Source organism: Gadus morhua, chromosome 8 (assembly GCF_902167405.1).
Source record: "Gadus morhua chromosome 8, gadMor3.0, whole genome shotgun sequence".
Taxonomy (NCBI): Eukaryota; Metazoa; Chordata; class Actinopteri; order Gadiformes; family Gadidae; genus Gadus; species Gadus morhua.
This window is the reverse complement of record NC_044055.1, coordinates 21,565,389-21,582,934: the sequence shown is the minus strand read 5'-3', so window position 1 is coordinate 21,582,934 and position 17,546 is coordinate 21,565,389. Positions and strand designations below refer to the sequence as shown.

Here is a 17,546-nt window from a genome sequence, read left to right as displayed (position 1 = left end):
AAGTTCCCATTGTCAATCAAACCGGCTCTTGAAACAGCCTTGAAAAACCCTTCTAGACACATTACCATATCCCCTTTGTGGTTTCATTTTGTTACAGGTCTTTGTTGCCTGGATATCAGGTGATCATTCAATTTGTGTGTTCTCTGCATTAAACATCTCCATTAATTTAGATTTCCACCGTAGCCTATTGAAACCGACGTGTGGAATCCTGTCCAAGGATAAATTAGGACTGTGTGTATAGTTGGACCACACTGTAGACAATTAAAAAGTATAACTCCGTTTCCGTTAAACCTTTTATAGTCCTTTTAATTTCGCGCTGAAAGCGTAAGTCTCGCGCAGCCACAGCAGGCGGTGCTCCAGGCGGGGGGTATTCATCCACACACTCACTGACCATCACACTCAAACCGGTAAAAACAAACATGGCAAATATACATTAACTTAAAATATACATATGCACAGCGTTTATACGTGTTTATTCCTGTAATTTGGCTTAGCGGTGTTAATCAGCAATCGTCATGTATTTACACAAATAAACAACAGTTGTTAGTACAGCTTATAAATGTAGCTAATAAAAAGCCAGTTCAACTAAGCTAGCTTCTTCATAGTGCTATCAAAAAATAAGGAAGTGTCCTCAGGTGTTCGCTTGTGGAAAGAGAAAGTAATCACTAATCGCATTGTCAGCAGCACTGCGCTGACAAAGATGTAAACGTCCCGTGTTTTTTTAGATGTGATTACGCCTGCGTAGTCCATTAAAATGTTGGACTCCAATGACACCTTCTTTTCCTTGGACAATCTCTTCTTTGAAGGGCCTGTCGTCCACAAAGTGTGAGTAGAGGGAATACGGCCCAGCCCCCACTGCCAGAAAGATACACTCTCCCCTCTCTTAATTTGATTGGTTTGTTCTTTCTGACAGGAAGCCAATGTGCCAAGGGGCCAGTTCATGGAGGTTGGATGCTCCTCCATCCACCTCTCAGATCCCATGCACCCAGGACATCCAGAAAGAGGCAGAGACTCTCTCGTCCTTATGCAGTGTGTACTTCTTGTTACCTTCCTTTTCCTTAGGCTCAATAAACACCTCAGCTCTGGTACAATTAAAGTAAAAGAAATTACATTTGTGACCCGCTAACTATGGTTGCTTGAATATAGGCTTGCATACACCAAATGTGAATAAATGGATATTTTGCATACCAAGGATAATATTTACAATCAAAGAGACAGTGGAATTAACATTGTCAATTTTAATGATTACATTCACGGCGACGACTTGCCACCCCTATTGCAACAGCCATTTCACCTGCCAATCCGTTTCCTTGCAGATTTCTCAAAAAATGTATAAAAATGTATGTCTCTTCTTAAACATTCAGATGTCTTGGGGCCCTTCCCATCCAAATTCATCAGTTCTCACGGCCTACAAAACCATCAGGGAGATACAGGGAATAATCAGGGGAACAAGGGCGGGGCTGACTGTTTTTGGGGAGGCCAGGGTTACTTCAGCCACTCTGAGGGACGTGGAGATGAAACACCTCTGGACAATGGCCATGCAGCCGCTAACCGAAGGGCTTTGTATGAAGAATTTGGAGAAAGCACACCTCAACGAAGAAGGCAAGATTTAGTAATGTCTCTGTAACAAAAATAGTATTATTATAACAAACATGGTCATTTTGTGTAGATGTGTTATATGCCTACTAAGGTCAGACATTTATCCTTTAAGAAGCTTCTTGCAAGCCTATTTTCTTCTTATTTTCCCCCTCCATTTCACCTTCTTCCAATCCCCGACAGTTTATTTAAACCCTCCAGGGGTCAGGTGTTGCACGGCCAAATCGACCCCTCCAACACTGATGACCCCGGCAGCTGTACGAGCAGCCGCATCAGCAGTCAGACAACATCTAGGCCTCAAACTTTCCCCCCTTTGGTTGCCTTGGAGACCGAGCTGCCTCCTCCTTGTCATCAGCCTCCTCCCCCGGCGACTGCTCTCCAGTTGGCACCCCCTTTCTGCTCAGAGCCCCCCTTCTTCTCCCGCCCCTGTCTGGGCTTGTCTGCAGCACGTGGAAGCCGACCCCCCCCCCAGCCGGCGGTGGGGGAGATGCAGAGCATGGGCACAAAGAGAGCACACGTCCCCCCCATGACTCCCCAGCCCCTCTACATACAAGGTGCCACACACTGCCCTCCCTAACGTACACAGACCATGACATACCTTGAAAACACAGCAGGCTAGTTTGAACTGGTGCAGCTAATAACACTAGTGCTACAGCAAGCTAGCTGCCACATTGTGTTAGGCTTTGATGAGGGGAAACAAGGTGAGCTCCACCTAGTGACCGCTTTGTTGTGTTTTTCTGAGTGGCCACTAGGCGGTGGACCTTGTCAAACTCAACCACCTCCACTGGGATTGATGTTGTTTTGTCTGTAATACTAATGTTTATCTTTTTGTGTGGATTTTACAGGCTCAGCTGCGAAGGGTGTCTTGCGGCCTGTCTCCGAAATTTGTATCCTTTCTTTTGTACTTGTTTAGAAATCTGGGGATATAAAGCACCTTAGAATCATGTGTGAATATATAACAACTGTACATTTTGAGGTGGTCTATCCTGAATTGTTCTAAAACAGCAGCAAAGTTTAGATCTGTTTTCAAGGAGTTCCCGTATTTCAACCATGTTCAGTCGAAAGCTATGGATGATGTAAGTACAAACAGTGGTCAAATTGCTCTCATACTGTCAAGTAATTTACAAAAAGCCTTCATCAATATACTATCAGAAATTAGTTATGTTAGTGGAGTAAGTGTAGCTGCATTAATCATTACCAGTCTTTTCTCAGGTTCTTTACACAGGTAAGAACTTTGTGGCGTGTGCCCCTACTGGATCTGGGAAAACGGTGCTGTTTGAGCTCGCAATAATCCATCTTCTGATGGAGAGCTCTGAGCCTTGGAAGGATGTCAAGGCTGTCTACAGTGAGTAACTATGGATTGTATGTTTCTGAATTGGATCAATGCTTAGAGATAGAACGACTGTATCTTTGTATTTATCATTTGGTTCCTGGTACTGGTTTCACCTACTGATTTAGCACATTACACTTAAATATACACCACCAAATTAAATTACATAAATAAAAGTTGAAAAGATCTTTTAATTTCACATTTAAAAAAAAATCCTTTCGGCATTTATTGACTTAGATCAAGTAAGGGAAGGGCCACATATTGGACATTTAATTTAAGCATGAAACACGTTGTGGTGAATTATTGTTCATGAATTTGGTAAAAATGATTTGCAATTGGTGGATCAGCAGCAGTCCTAAGTGATGTTGTAGTGTTGGTTTTTGCATTATTCGAATAACACATTTGTTTCTTACTTAGAAATTAATGATGAGAACCTGATTTTGTGATAGTGGTCCCCCCCAGACTGGGAAAGATTTTCTTTATTCAGTCTTACTGGTAAATGCGTTGTTCTCAGAAAAACAACCACTGATATAGCAGTACAGACTCACTAAAGTCAGCTTTGGTTTTATTTTATACAATATTAAATCGTATATATGGCCTAGATAATCAGTTAATGTCATTAACACTAATTTGTAATAATTTTGCAAACTCTAGAAACCCTTTGTTTCTGTATTGAAGCTCTGTCTTTGTTCCGGTCCAGTGGCTCCAATCAAAGCTCTGTGCAGCCAGCGCTTTGAGGACTGGAAGCAGAAGTTTGGCCCGTTAGGGCTGACCTGCATGGAGCTGACCGGAGACACGGAGATTGATGACTTCTTTGAGATCCAAGATGCCCACATCATCATGACGACACCTGTGAGTGACAGAGCTTGGACATTCAAGGTCTTAATTGGTTACATGTTCATACAGTCCTGTGAAATGCAGTAATCCTAAACAGGCTTAGAACCAATAAAAAACAAATATAAAGAAACAACATTGCAGTACAAGGGGGAAGGTAAAATACTATAACTACATTGAATATTAAGCGTATACAGCTACTTATACATATACACAGTATTGTAATAGTCCAAGGGAAATATTAAACTCACATCCTGAGTATATGTCACAGATTGTGAGTCCGTTATCCAGGACCACCATGAATCACACCAGATTTATTCATTGGAAATGAGCGATTCTATGTGGTTTCTATGTGTCTCAGGAGAAGTGGGACAGTATGAGCAGGAGATGGAGAGACAACTGTCTTCTGCAGCTCATCAGACTCTTCCTCATCGACGAGGTCAGGCAGGGGTTAATACTTTACATGTAATCTAATACCGCACTTTGGCCTACTGATCAAAGTGCATACTAGACAATCTGTATCGATGTCGGTCTACATGGTATCGCTGGTCGTTGACCCTTGGCCTTGGATAAAAGACGTCTTTGAATGCATTGTCATATCTTAAGATGTTTAAACAGTAAAAGTTCTTCACTGTAATAGCATAGTACAAACCACCCTCTTGTCTATAATGCATAATAATCCAGTCCTCGTGAGACCATCCAAGTTCTCATTGGGTTTCTCTCTGCAGATCAGTCTGGCCTCAATCCCGTTGGTGGGCAAAATGTAAACATGATACGACCAATCAGCGCTAAGGGGAGGGAATTTCAGTTCATGACGAGTCTTCCTACACTGCAGCCTCCATTGATGAATAAAAATAACCGATTGTGATTCCCGAGGAGACTTTAGTTATCTACAGAGCAATCCAAAGGTTTTTGATCCAGAATGTACTGACCAACGGTGTTAAGAGATTAACGGAATTCTTGATTGCCTTCTCTCAGAGGCGAATATATTTTTGCTTTACAGCTATTCAGCCTCAGGAATAGTGAAGCGAGTAGATGCGTCAATCTGATTAGGCTGTAGTCTTTTGAACAACATAAGGCTCCATATTTTGAAAGCAATTACTGCCCAGTGAAGGCTAGGATGATTTTCATTGCGAAACCTCAAACTTGAAGTGGTTTCATTTTTTCAAAGGTTCCTGGAGCTCAACGACCTCTGCCTGACCTCTGCTTGAGCTAGAAACCTAACCCCTAGCTGCTCCTCCATGGCCTCCCAGAGGCCCACAGCCAGTCTCCGTCTGACCCCCCCAGGTGCACGTGGTGAAGGACGTGACCCGCGGGCCCACGCTGGAGGTGGTGGTGAGCAGGATGAAGGCGGTGCACGCTCACCGGCCGGCAGGGCGCCCACAGCCAGACCTGTCCGTCAGGCTGGTGGCCGTGTCAGCAACCATACCCAACATCTCTGATGTAAGTGGAGGCCTGATGGGATATTGAAGCGGTTCAATTACTTCAGGGATAGATTAGAGTTAGTTAATAGTTAGATAGATATTTCATTGTATTTAATCAACCTTGTTTTAAATTGTAACAACAATTTTGAAAACCCCCTTCGCCAATGAAGAATCCCTGATGTCCTTTTCTTATAACGTTTCTTTAATATTGACGCCCCTCGGTTTAAAGACAAAGGTTTCTTGACTAAATGCACTGTTATAAAAATATTGTGCAAATTAATGCAAAATCAACTATAGCTTAACAAGATTGCTGTTTTACTTGAATGACATCAGGTGGCAGTTGTATCCATGTATAGTGTAAAATCATACAGCAGTAGTTCGTTCATACATAACGTCCTGAGTGTGGGTGCCTCTACATTTGTGTGTGTGTGTGTGTGTGTGTGTGTGTGTGTGTGTGTGTGTGTGTGTGTGTGTGTGTGTGTGTGCGTGTGCGTGTGTGTGCGCGTGTGTGTGTGTGTGTGTGTGTGTGTGTGTGTGTGTGTGTGTGTGTGCACACGTGTGTGTGTGTGTGTGTGTTTGTGTGTGTGTGTGTGTGTGTGTGTGTGTGTGTTGGGAGTGCCTGTGTGCAGATGGCTGAGTGGCTGTGTAACGAGAGCGGCCCGGCCTCCTACCTGGACATGGACGAGAGCTACCGGCCGGTGGAGCTCAGGAAGGTGGTGCTGGGCTTCCCCTGCAGCCTCAACCAGAACGACTTCAAGTTTGACCTGTCACTCAACTACAAGATGGCCAACATCATACAGACCTACTCGGACCAGAAGCCTGCTTTAGTGGTGGGTGGGGTCTTTTCTGTTTCGGTTTTTATTTGGGCATAGATGAGATCAAATATTCATACGTATGCATATTTCATATTCAATATTCAAATCTCAACTTTTTTGAATGATACTTTCTGTTGAATGTTTCCTGGTAGTTCTGCTCCACCAGGAAAGGAGTCCAGCAGTCTGCAACGGTGCTAGCCAAGGATGCCAGATTCATAATGAGCATTGAACACAAGCAGAGGTTGTATACACTTAACTACTTGGTTTACAAGTCATTACTGCGGTTAAACAGCAGCATAATAAACTATGTGTCTGTGTACATTTCGGCAGACTGATGAAATATGCAAACTCCATCTTGGATTCCAAACTGAGAGGTAGGCTATTCTTGACCATGATGTCAACATGAACTCCAGTTTGTGTTTAATCCATCCTTTCGTAGTCATTTCAAGGATTATCTGTCTGTAATTTTTTGTGCAAAAGCACAAAGGTTATCTTAAAGAAACAAATACAAACTCAACCACCTAAGATCAAGAACGTAAGGACAACCCCAGATCCGTATTAGTAGTGGATGCTATAGTATTACTAATCCAGATCGTATCTTGGGTGTTTTACTGCAGACCTGATGATGCTTGGTGTGGGGTACCACCACGCTGGAGTGGATGTTTCAGACAGGAAGATGGTGGAGGAGGCCTTCACCCGGGGAGACCTGCCTGTTCTCTGTGAGAAGGATCACTGCCCTGTTCTCAAACCAGACATTAGATGTGAAACGTACTAGTGACTAATTAACTTAATTCTTGTTACAATGTTAATACTGAGCAATGTAGAAGGATTGATAGTAAACCGTATAAGCTGTGATAATGTTAAGTAAAAATGTTAATGCATTATGTTAAATGTTATGCATTACATTTAGAGATATCCCATTTAATTTATAACCAAAAAATGCCGACAAATAGAAAGTTGGTATCAATAACTTTCCCAGCTCCATTGTCCTGTAAATGACAAAGTGCCATTCTCCCTGTCGTTCCTCTCTCTCCGGGCTCCCAGTCACAACCAGCACGCTGGCCATGGGTGTAAACCTGCCGGCCCACCTGGTGGTGGTCAAGTCCACCATGCACTATGTGTCAGGCTCCTGTGAGGAGTACAGTGAGGCTGACATGCTGCAGATGATAGGACGAGCTGGGAGGCCACAGGTAGAGAGATTAGACAGAGATCCTCACAAGAGCTTCAAGCCATCATCTATGATATTGATATGCATAGTGCTATGACTATGGAGGCAAAATAACACCTGCTTCCAACCTGTGGCCAAAGATTTCATCTTTTGGCAGCTCAAAGATTCAGGGTTAATAAAACCATTGCACAACCGACCGATTATTCCACTCATGAAGTTCAAAAGGAAACATTCTAAAAGAAAACGCTGGATCCTACTGTGTATTATTATACATAAAACAAAAAATAATTACAATGTAATGTCTTGGTGGGTTGCATATCCTTTGACTCCCAAGTGCTGCTGCGAGAACAAGAAATCTCTGTGCTACTCTTAAACTGCCCCTTTACTCTAACCAAACAGCTAGATCAAACCTTGTTCCAACAGTGGAGATGTCACTTGGCTCAAATTAGAAACAATCAATAAATTGCATTAACCTGTGTAATTAAATCAATTATTGTTGAAATGACCTACACACTTTGTTTTGTTGCGGTTATAATTGTATACATTTATGACTAGTTTGACACATCAGCGACTGCAGTGATCATGACCAAGAGCCATACCAAAGACAAGTACATGAGGCTGATGAACGGGGTGGAGATCATTGAAAGCAGGTATAAGAATCAAAACATCTAACCTGATTCCAGGCTGCTGTTTTCTCCTTTCCTCTGTCTCAAAGAAACACTCACACACAATAAAATCTCACATTTTTCAGACCAAACCCGATTATTGGTGTTAAAGTGAAAGAATATATATCATTTTTAAGTTTGGATTTTATTTGAAGAATAACAATGATTAACAAAAGCAAAATAAATAACATACAACTCCCACACTGCTGCTTGCCTCAGTTTAAGATGTTGGTATAAATGTGATGTGCTGCTGCTTATGGTTGCCACAGACTCGGCACATTCACCTTTTTTAGTGCATGCTGCCATGTTGATATTTAACCATTAATTCGAATTTCGATTAAAAATCGAAGAATCGCCCAGCTCTAACACACACACACACACACTAGTACGATCCCTGCTAGTTCGATCCCTTGCTCCTCCTAGCTGGGGGTCGAGCCGAGGTGTCCCTGAGCAAGACACCTCACCCCAACTGCTCCAAACGAGCTGGCTGTCGGTTTGCATGGTTGACAACGCCGTCGGCGTGTGTATATGTGGATGAATGGGTGAATGTTGGGCAACGTTGTAAAGTGCTTTGAGTAGCCACTAGTTAGAAAGCGCTATATTACTGCTGACCATTTACCACCTACCTCTCATATCTCCAGCCTCCACGGCCACCTGGTGGAACACCTGAATGCAGAGATCGTCCTGCAGACCATCAGTGACGTCAGCATGGCCCTGGACTGGATCCGCTCCACCTTCCTGTACATCCGGGCCCTCAGGAACCCCCAGCACTACGGTCCGCCCGGCTCCCTCCACACCGGGCCCCAGAACCCAGGACCCAATGGGCCCACGTTCAGGGCCCCACACCAGTCTCACAAATACCTCTTACGGTTCATATCTTAACTGATGGCAGACCAGCTGAGGTCACCTGCTTATGCTTCATATGCTTTTCACAGATCATGTAGCAGGAGTAGGGGATCTGTAAACATATAATTGGGAAACACAAGGGCCTGCAGGTGTAACTTCAAATCTTTGTCTGTAAAGGTTTTGTTTAGACTGTCAACAAAATTGCATGGGTTAACTCTAGGCCTTGGTTTTCTGTCCAGGCTCGTTGCCCTCCCACCAAGAAGTTATGCTGTAACATTAGTACTGCTTGGATCTGCCATTACATATAGGACAATTGCTGGTATTTTATTACAGATTTTTGACTCTTAAGTACAGCTATAAAATACACCTTATTCATACTTTTCTAAATGAGCCACTCTATCCTTTAATATTGTATTTTGATTTTAAGTCTATCAATTCATTTTGTAGGGTTCTCACCCGACCTGGATCGGAATGGAATTGAAGCGAAACTGCAAGGTGAGCTAAATATTATCATAGAATTGGAAATAATAATAATAATAAAATATACATCCCTTTAGGTTGGTTGCTTTAATATTGGTTTAAAGAATTATTCCTTATATCATATAGAACTGATTTCCATGATGGATCACAACGCCAAAGGCCTTTGTGAACAATATCTTCTCCATTGAGGTTCAAACCTATGTGAGAACGAGAATGCACCTTCAATGTAGTGTGAGGTGGCTCCAATGCGCCTTCTCTCTTGCCTTAGAGCTGTGTCTGAAAAACCTCCAGTCCCTGTCCTCCATTGGTCTGATCAGCATGGACGAGGACGTCAACATCAAGCCCACAGGTGAGTTCCTAAACGTACAGCTGAGGTCCCTAGTGTCCCCTGGTTGCTGATATGTTTTGACTGTGACTACATCATTATCAGACTCAGAACTCTTGATTGTTCTTATGAAAAACGGGAATTATACATGATTGAGGTGCACACATGACACATAAGACACTAAATATGGAGAAAAAGCAAACAGATCTACTGAACCCACCTATTAGAAAAGGCAAAAAGGCGTATTGAAGAAGGGGTATTTTGTATGGTCTGTGATGTTTGTACTGCTGGTTGTGCTTCCCCCAGAGGCTGGCCGGTTGATGGCCAAGTACTGCCTGGCGTTTGACACCATGAAGCAGTTTAACGGCGTGAATGGCCACGAGACACTGGCTGAGATGGTAGGGAGCATGGGAAATGGGTCATTTGTTACTCATTATTACATGTTGAATTACCCCATTCTGATTGAAATACGCTATTCAGCCCTCTGTTATTTATATATAGTGGATCGCTGCTATGAATGATCGACCATTGCTTTGTATGCTATTTCCGACCCTATTATCTCAACATTAAACAGGACACAACATTTTATTTTTTTAAATCAATCCAAATATTTCTTATATTTTTTGTGTAGTTGCCGTGTAATAACCGAGATCATAAACATTGTCATTATCACAAACTAAACCCAGACAGGGTGATGCAGGACCCCAACACGATGCGGAGGGGTCTGGATTATAATAATCACTATTATATTGATCTAAATAATACTCATATTTAAGACTATTATTCAAATCAGTTAATAATAGATGATTTTCTAGGATCTGAAGGCTGTGTAGATCTCCAGCTGGAACGCCGTGCTCTGATTGCAGGTGGAGCTGGTGTCAAAGAGCAGAGAGTTCAGCGACGTCCAGCTGAGAGTGAGCGAGAAGAGAACCTTGAACACGCTGAACAAGGATAAGAACCGTGTCACCATCAGGTCAGAGCCCTCCCCACATGGGTTTAGAACTGACTTGCAGAATAAATGGTAAATGGACTGCATTTATTTAGCGCTTTGGGTGGCCCCTCAAAGCGCTTTACAAGATTGCCTGATCATCAGCCATTCATGCATACATTCACGGCGGTGTCAACCATACAAGGCAACAACCAGCTCGTCAAGAGCAGTCAGGTTGAGGTGTCGCGAACAGGGACATCTCGACACTAGGAGGAGCCGGGGATCGACCTAGCAACCGAACACGATGTGGGAACGTGTTCAGACACAGCAGCTTGGTCGATATGGTTCTCTGGTGTTTGGCTTCTTCTAATTCAGAGGCAGTATCATTTGGGACTAGAAACACACTGGCAACTATTTGACGCAACTTTTATCTTTCCAATAGGTTTCCTTTAGACGGGAAAATACGAACCAATGAGATGAAAGTGAATTGGTAATTGCAAATATATAATTCTATATTTATTCTTGGGTTTATTTCTGTTGATGGTAAAATAAGGATGAAGACCTTAGGCTTTGGCTTACTAGCTAGATTCCAAGGAGCTGGTCCCTCTGTTCACTAAACATTGATTATTTATTCAACTTACTCTTCTAGTTTGATTCAGGCCCAGCTGGGCTCAATCCCAATACAAGAGTTTGGACTTTCACAAGATACAGCCAAGATCTTCAGAAACGGAACACGCATCAGCAAATGTACGTATGGTCACAGGGATACAATCCTTCGCATGTGGACTCTGGATGCCCTTCAAAGGTGTTTTAATTGCCCATTAATGATAGTTTACCATTTCTAGTACAGATGTATTGGTTTGTTTTTATGCTTGACACCCTGTATCAACCTGCGTTGCCCCTTTCAGGCCTGTCAGAGTTCCTGATGCAGCGCTCGAAGCTGGGGCTCTCTGCTCAGCTGAGCTCCCTGATGCTGGCCAAGTGTTTCAGGGCCAAACTGTGGGAGGACTCCCCCTACGTTTCCAAACAGCTGGAGAAAATAGGTGGGTGCATGTCTGTGTCACTGTCATCAACACCAGTTGTGATAGAATACGCAGCCCATTGAGGACGTATGGTTAATATCCAGTGTGCTCCTCCAGGTCTCACCCTGTCCACTGCCATGGTGAACGCTGGATTGACCACCTTCAGCAGAATAGAGCACACCCATCCCAGAGAGCTGGAGCTGGTCAGTCCCCTAATTAGGGCATTTAGCAGACGCTTTTATCCAAAGCGACTTACATCGGTTAATACACACATTGACACACCGACGGCAGAGTCAACCATGCAAGGCGACAGCCAGCTCGTCAGGAGCAGTTAGGGTTAAGTGTCTTGCTCAGGGACACATCAACACTCAGCTAGGAGGAGCTGGGGATTGAACTAGCAACCTTTCGGTTACAAGACAGCTGCTCTACCTCCTGAGCTAAGCCGACCCCGGCTGGACCAGAGGCACACTTTTTGTGTTTTGCACCACAGTCCAAGCCTAATCTAACCGGTATTCAGGGAAGAGGCTCTTACACACTGCTACATGACGTCAGCTGTTTGAACTGAGTATCTCTTACTGATTAATTATTGAATAATGAGTGCAGCTTAAAAGAGCTCACTTTTGGATGTAAGGCTGCCTTTTTATCAAACCACTAAATTATTACTACCATGTTACAAAACTTCACTAGTAGGACTGATTGTAATGTGAATATGAGCACCCCGATTCATTTTGTCTTCACAGATTGTGAACAGACATCCTCCATTCGGAAACCAAATCAAAGAATCTGTGGTGAACCTCCCCAAGTATGAAGTGAGCTTGGAGCAGGTAAATTATGATTCATCCGCATCAATGAGACCAGAATTTTCATACATTGCATTACAAATACCTTTTCTTTTTGTGTGGTCTAAAGCTTTGACCCATCCGATTACCTCTATTCATCTATTGCATAAGCATTGAAGTTCTGGCTGCTTATTAGGACACAGAGAAGACTGCAGCAAAAGTACCACAGCATGGACTCGCCTCGACCCCACCAAACCCATTGCACTGCTAAGGACCGTCAACCATTCTTTCAAGGCCAACCTTATGTCCCTAGCTCCCGAGGTACAGCTGTGCCACGGCGGAGATGGTGGTGACGGTGAAAATGAAGAACCTGGAGCAGCTTCTGTCCAGGAAGACGGCCCCGGACCGCCAGCACCACTTCACCCTGATCATGGGAGACTCGGACAACAGAGTGGTCTTCCTGCAGAGACTCACGTGAGAGCAACGCCTCTACGGCTCTCCTCTGATGGGGAGACTCTTTGTGCCCCCCTCACTCTTTATTCCTACTCCGTCCTCTCTCTCTTTCTCTCTCTCTTTGCTCTCGCTTCATATCCCACACCACACACACACACACACACACATGTATACACTCACCTACACAACCACACGCACACACAATGCATGTGCCCTCAGAGAAAACAGAGACTGCACTCAACCCCCTCTAGGGGTCTCAGCAGGCATGTACTTTGTGTGGGCAGGGACTCTGTGCTGCTGAAGTCTGGTAGCTGGTCCAAGAAGGTGGAGGTGGTGCGGTGCTCCAAGGGAGAGGAGATCAGCGTTAATCTGATAAGCTCTCAATACGGTACGGCAGAAAACCATTGCCAACACGGTGACCCTTGTCATTACCATAAGGGTGGCGCATTCACCGTCATTCTATTAAAACGTATTTTGGATTTAAAAGTATTATTTACGTGAAACCGTAACTCCTACGTCCACAGACACACGTCTCATCGAGCCACACATAGAACCATCATCCCCAACATGTTTAAGTTAAATGTGTGACTTCTTTCGACAGTGGGGCTGGACATCCAGCAGAAGTTCAATGCCTTCTACTCTGGGCCCAGGAGGTTTGAGGCGGGTTCGGTCAACCCTGCTCACCATACCCAGTGGGAGATCCAGAAGATGCCTTACAACCCCAACATTAAAGAGAAGAGCAAGCCTTCTGCTGTGAAAGCACAATCCATATCACAGGCAGTGGTGCAATACAATACCGCATGTAATACGGGCAAGGGTATAGAATACCATAAATGAACATAAATATTATTTAGTCAATGTGTAAAGCCTAGTCTTAATCTAGTGAACCTCACATGTTTAATTCTCTTCTCTCTCTTTGTTCTGAACAGATGCATGTGATCTTGCACAAAATACGGCTAAGAGACAGTGCAACCACTTCTGTAAGAACAAGGACGTTTGTGGCCATGAATGCTGTGAGTAAACCCACAGCCCAGCATCATCACAAGTTGGCCTCTAGTGTTTTACTCAAGCTCCTCGGTTTTATTCTATTTATTCATTTTGGTATGTGTGTGTTGTGTATGTGTGTGTGTTTGTGGGTGTGTAAATGTGTGTCTCTGAATGCATGTGTGCCCGCGTGCGTGTGCGTGTGCGTGCATGCGTCCTTCCATGGTGAAGGTAAAGTAGGCGTTCCAGTAGCACAGAAGCGGCAGCCGAACCAGGATCCTACCTTCTCCTCCCACCTCAGAGACCTGAGGAGCCTCTGTGACACGCTCACAGAGACCCCGGTCAAGAGGCTCAGGGTGAGGGCTGCTCTCTGGGCTCATTCATGACCGCAAAACTCCTCTCTTTCATCCACAACCTTATATATATTTTTTGCATAAAAGTTATCAAGGATATGACAACTTAGTGGCTGGTAGCCATTCTGCTATCCTACCCTAAAAAACTTGGTGTGATCCTGATAACCTGGGTGTTATTATGATAACCTGGTTGTTATCCTGATAACCTGGATTTCACTTATCCCCCAGCCGGATGGTACAGGATTTGATCCACCTTGCTCCCAGCGCTCCAAGTGAGATGCTGCCCCTTATGGCTCATGAATGACATTTATCTGAAATGACATCTGGTTATTCTGACTTAAGACCTGTAATCGTAAATATTAATTTCTAATCTCACACATGACCTTAAATGTGTTGACATAAACCCTTAAAGTCCATCAAGCGTTCGATTCAATGTGAGCAACGTGGTGATGACTCACGCACCATGTCAATGAATTAAGATAAGAGACCTTTTAGGAGGGTTGAACTTAGTTGGCCTAATTTATGTACTTTATGTTTAGTAAACACTCAGTGTTTTGGTTGAAAACGCCATGCGTCATGATCTCCTACACAGCTTCTAGTGGTCCTACACAGGAACGTCCGATAGATCTCACATGAATCATGAAGACACATTATCAATGATGATTCAGATGGTCGTAACCCTTGTCAGCCAAGCAGTGTTTTTATTCAATCTTCGTGGTGTAGAGGACAATTGTTATGCTGCTGAGATTTTTGAGTGCTGAGTTTTGATGACGAGTTTTCTCTCCATAGATGAAGATCAGTGGGGAATCCATGTCTGCGAGCATGCAGCAGTTCTCCTACAAACCCAAGGAGACGATGCCTGCTCTACCTACGTCAACGATTCAACCTCTCAGACCCTGGACGTATGACAAGATATAACTAACTCCCTGTTTATGCACGACGTATAGCATTGGGAACGTGATGTATTTGAGTTGTATTTGATTTGAAGGTACTCGGCGGATCCCTACGAAGCTCAGTCTGACGTCGTTGATCTGACGAGAGACGGCGATGTCACCGGTCTAGAGGAGCCTGACTATGGTAAAGCAGGGTGGCATGATCCCAAACCCATATCGAACCCCATCTCCTGGTAGGCCCCTCCTACACACTCCAGACCCACTCCACTAGAACTCTGCTCAGAGGAGAAGCCGCCTGGCAGGAAGGTGCTTCTGCTGGGAAAACGGAAGCGAGACATTATGAATTAATTATGACATTTCAATTATTAAAATGTGTGACGTTGTAATACTCCTCTGATATAATTTTCCCCCTCTTACTCCTTTAATCTTTGAATCCATTGATTCCCTCTCCCTCTCTCCCTCACAAAGAGTACCTTGACCACCTGGAGGACATCTATGAGATGATGGGAGAGGAGATGCCTCCCTCTAGTCCTCCTCTCCAAACCACTGGTCCATTTGGTCGTCAGATACCAAGTAATCATCAGCCAAGGACTTACGTGTTGAACACCGTTCACTTATTCCAAGTCGTTATACAGCCTGGCTAAGACATTGACTACTTGTGTGCGTGTGTGTGTGTGTGTGTGTGTGTGTGTGTGTGTGTGTGTGTGTGTGTGTGTGTGTGTGTGTGTGTGTGTGTGTGTGTGTGTGTGTGTGTGTGTGCGTGCGTGCGTGCGTGCGTGCGTGCGTGCGTGTGCGTGTGTGTGTGTGTGTGTGTGTGCGTGCATGCGTGTGTGTGTGTGTGTGTGTGTATGTGTGTGTCCGCGCGCGTGTGTGCCAATCCAGGTGCATCAGTGACAAGACAATCAGCTTCCCATGCAGATGCCAGTTTCCTCCCTGGGCCATACGCAGAGACAGCACACCCGTCTCCCTCCACCACCTCGGTGGGACCGGGTTCATGTCCGGCGCCGCGTCCCGCTGCGGAGAGCAGCTACGCCTCCGCTCCACAGGCCCTGACCAACGTCAACTTTGACCTTGGAAACGAGTGGGATGACTGGGATGAGTTGGATGACGTTGGCGAGGCAGACTTGCTAGTGCATGGCCCAGAGAGCTCCCAGTCCACCCGCCGTCCACAAGAGGTCCAGGCTAGCCCCCGGCCCCCCATTGGCTACAACTCCCTGAGAGTTGGACTCCATTCTGGTTAGTTAGTCATCGAGATGTCCTTTTATTTAGGTCATTTACATTCAGATGCAACAAAGAAAAAGCACCAGACAAAACAAGCAAATAGTAATGCTAAAATATAATTAGGACAATATTGGTAGATACTAATCCGTTTGAGGTTATTATTTGTAGTGTCTCTGGGTGGGTCACCCCGGTGACGTCAACCTTAGATAACAACCAGACTTGTCATGTGATCAGGACCTGCCCCGACACCAGCCCCCCCCCGGGGCCCTGGTCCGACGCAGCCCGACTCGGTCTTCACCAGGCCCAACACACCTCTAAGGCAAGACGCGCGCAAGGGAAGGCGGTGGTAGTATTACTGCTGGAATGATTGTATGGTTACCACGCATTGCCCACCTCACGTCAAAAGTCTTTGAAGCAGTGTCTTTGGCTGGTCGAGTTTGACGGTAACGGTGGTTGTGATGGCTGTAGGTCCGTCTCCTCCATGCCTGTGGTCAGAGCAGTAGGCTCCTCTGCTATGGCCGGACCCTCCAACAGAAGTGCAACTGCATGGAATGAAAAGGTGGGTGTTTTTATTAGAGTAGAGAAGAAGTTATTATTGTTAATATTTTCTCTTTTTTTGTGCTTCGTAACGATGATCATTTTTTCTTGACTGTAGTGGGGAGAGGGATTGGGTTAGCTGATACATCATTTAAACATACTCATCTGTTTTTCTTGTGTGACTTTCGGAACTCTGTGTCCTTGCAGAGAGAGTACGTATTGTGTGATACGTTGACTGTGCAGAACCCAGAAGTCTTCATGGAGCAGAAGAAGACTTGTGTTGGACCTCGCTCTGGACAGTTTGATTTCTTCTCAGAGAGGAACAGCGAGCCAGAGAGTACTGTCTGCAACAACAGGTCCAGACAGGCACTATTATTGGTTATCAGTTATCTCCATGTCTCCTCTTTAAATGATAACACTACTTATCCCTATCCCTGTGTGTTGTATGTGTTGTTTTCCCAACAGATATACCAAGGAGGAAGAGGCTTTCGTGGGCATATTTGATGGAATTTTCTAGTCATGACCTGATTTTTCAAACTAGAACGCTATGTCACAAGTGCTTTCTGCATGTTTTGACTCTTTTTTACATCCACGTTTATTTATTTGTTGTTGGGGTGTGTTTTTGTAATTTAAGCGATATATAGAAATCCAACAAAAGTGACTTGACATTTACATTCATTTTCCCCCACTGTTCCTGTTTATATAAGAATACATTGTTTTTATTAGGATATTTGTATTCCTATTGACTGTATGTGTAGCCTTTTTTACGTTGTTGTTCGTATGTTCAGATTGACCGATAATTATATTCTCTTTATTAAAACTATATTTATAATGATGTTTGGGGGTTGAATTTGTGCTTCCCTTCTCCCATTCCGATTTCCGAGTTCATTCTT

At 44.3% G+C, this 17,546-nt stretch overlaps 1 protein-coding gene and 1 long non-coding RNA gene across 4 annotated transcripts; one reads left to right on the top strand and one right to left on the bottom strand.

Moving 5' to 3' along the window:
- The first annotated feature begins 195 nt into the window (after nucleotides 1-195).
- Nucleotides 196-17,488, top strand: hfm1 (helicase for meiosis 1). Of its 3 annotated transcripts, XM_030363683.1 has the most exons (39): nucleotides 196-407; nucleotides 726-825; nucleotides 914-1,029; nucleotides 1,365-2,150; nucleotides 2,442-2,483; nucleotides 2,602-2,672; nucleotides 2,809-2,941; nucleotides 3,627-3,778; nucleotides 4,122-4,199; nucleotides 5,048-5,203; nucleotides 5,814-6,014; nucleotides 6,152-6,240; nucleotides 6,330-6,373; nucleotides 6,617-6,718; nucleotides 7,044-7,189; nucleotides 7,723-7,817; nucleotides 8,474-8,607; nucleotides 9,126-9,173; nucleotides 9,427-9,507; nucleotides 9,790-9,881; nucleotides 10,350-10,456; nucleotides 10,854-10,901; nucleotides 11,061-11,158; nucleotides 11,320-11,454; nucleotides 11,551-11,636; nucleotides 12,174-12,257; nucleotides 12,526-12,686; nucleotides 12,950-13,053; nucleotides 13,267-13,482; nucleotides 13,595-13,678; nucleotides 13,881-14,005; nucleotides 14,792-14,904; nucleotides 14,991-15,079; nucleotides 15,364-15,468; nucleotides 15,778-16,131; nucleotides 16,351-16,435; nucleotides 16,585-16,675; nucleotides 16,861-17,009; nucleotides 17,119-17,488. In XM_030363683.1, exons 4-39 carry the CDS (start codon nucleotides 1,670-1,672, stop codon nucleotides 17,168-17,170), a joined length of 4,431 nt encoding a protein of 1,476 aa, XP_030219543.1. In that variant the 5' UTR covers nucleotides 196-407; nucleotides 726-825; nucleotides 914-1,029; nucleotides 1,365-1,669; the 3' UTR covers nucleotides 17,171-17,488. The 3 variants fall into 3 exon arrangements, with proteins under 3 accessions (XP_030219543.1, XP_030219544.1, XP_030219542.1); XM_030363684.1 differs by lacking the exon at nucleotides 196-407 and having other exon boundaries at nucleotides 428-825; nucleotides 13,267-13,467; XM_030363682.1 differs by lacking the exon at nucleotides 196-407 and having other exon boundaries at nucleotides 428-825.
- LOC115548827 (uncharacterized) lies at nucleotides 16,137-16,899 on the bottom strand. The gene is made up of 2 exons (XR_003977647.1): nucleotides 16,815-16,899; nucleotides 16,137-16,658 (listed from the first exon to the last, which is right to left on the bottom strand). It is a non-coding gene; the product is annotated as an uncharacterized LOC115548827 (long non-coding RNA).
- Nucleotides 17,489-17,546: the final 58 nt, after the last annotated feature.

What these genes read in the sequence shown, in the direction of transcription:
- hfm1 (XM_030363683.1), top strand. Translation starts at nt 1,670, where the DNA reads ATGTGTTATATGCCTACTAAGGTCAGACATTTATCCTTTAAGAAGCTT. An exon ending in CGGAACACGCATCAGCAAAT is followed by an intron (nt 11,159 to 11,319) that starts GTACGTATGGTC and finishes TGCCCCTTTCAG; the next exon opens with GCCTGTCAGAGTTCCTGATG. An exon ending in CAACCTCTCAGACCCTGGAC is followed by an intron (nt 14,905 to 14,990) that starts GTATGACAAGAT and finishes TTTGATTTGAAG; the next exon opens with GTACTCGGCGGATCCCTACG.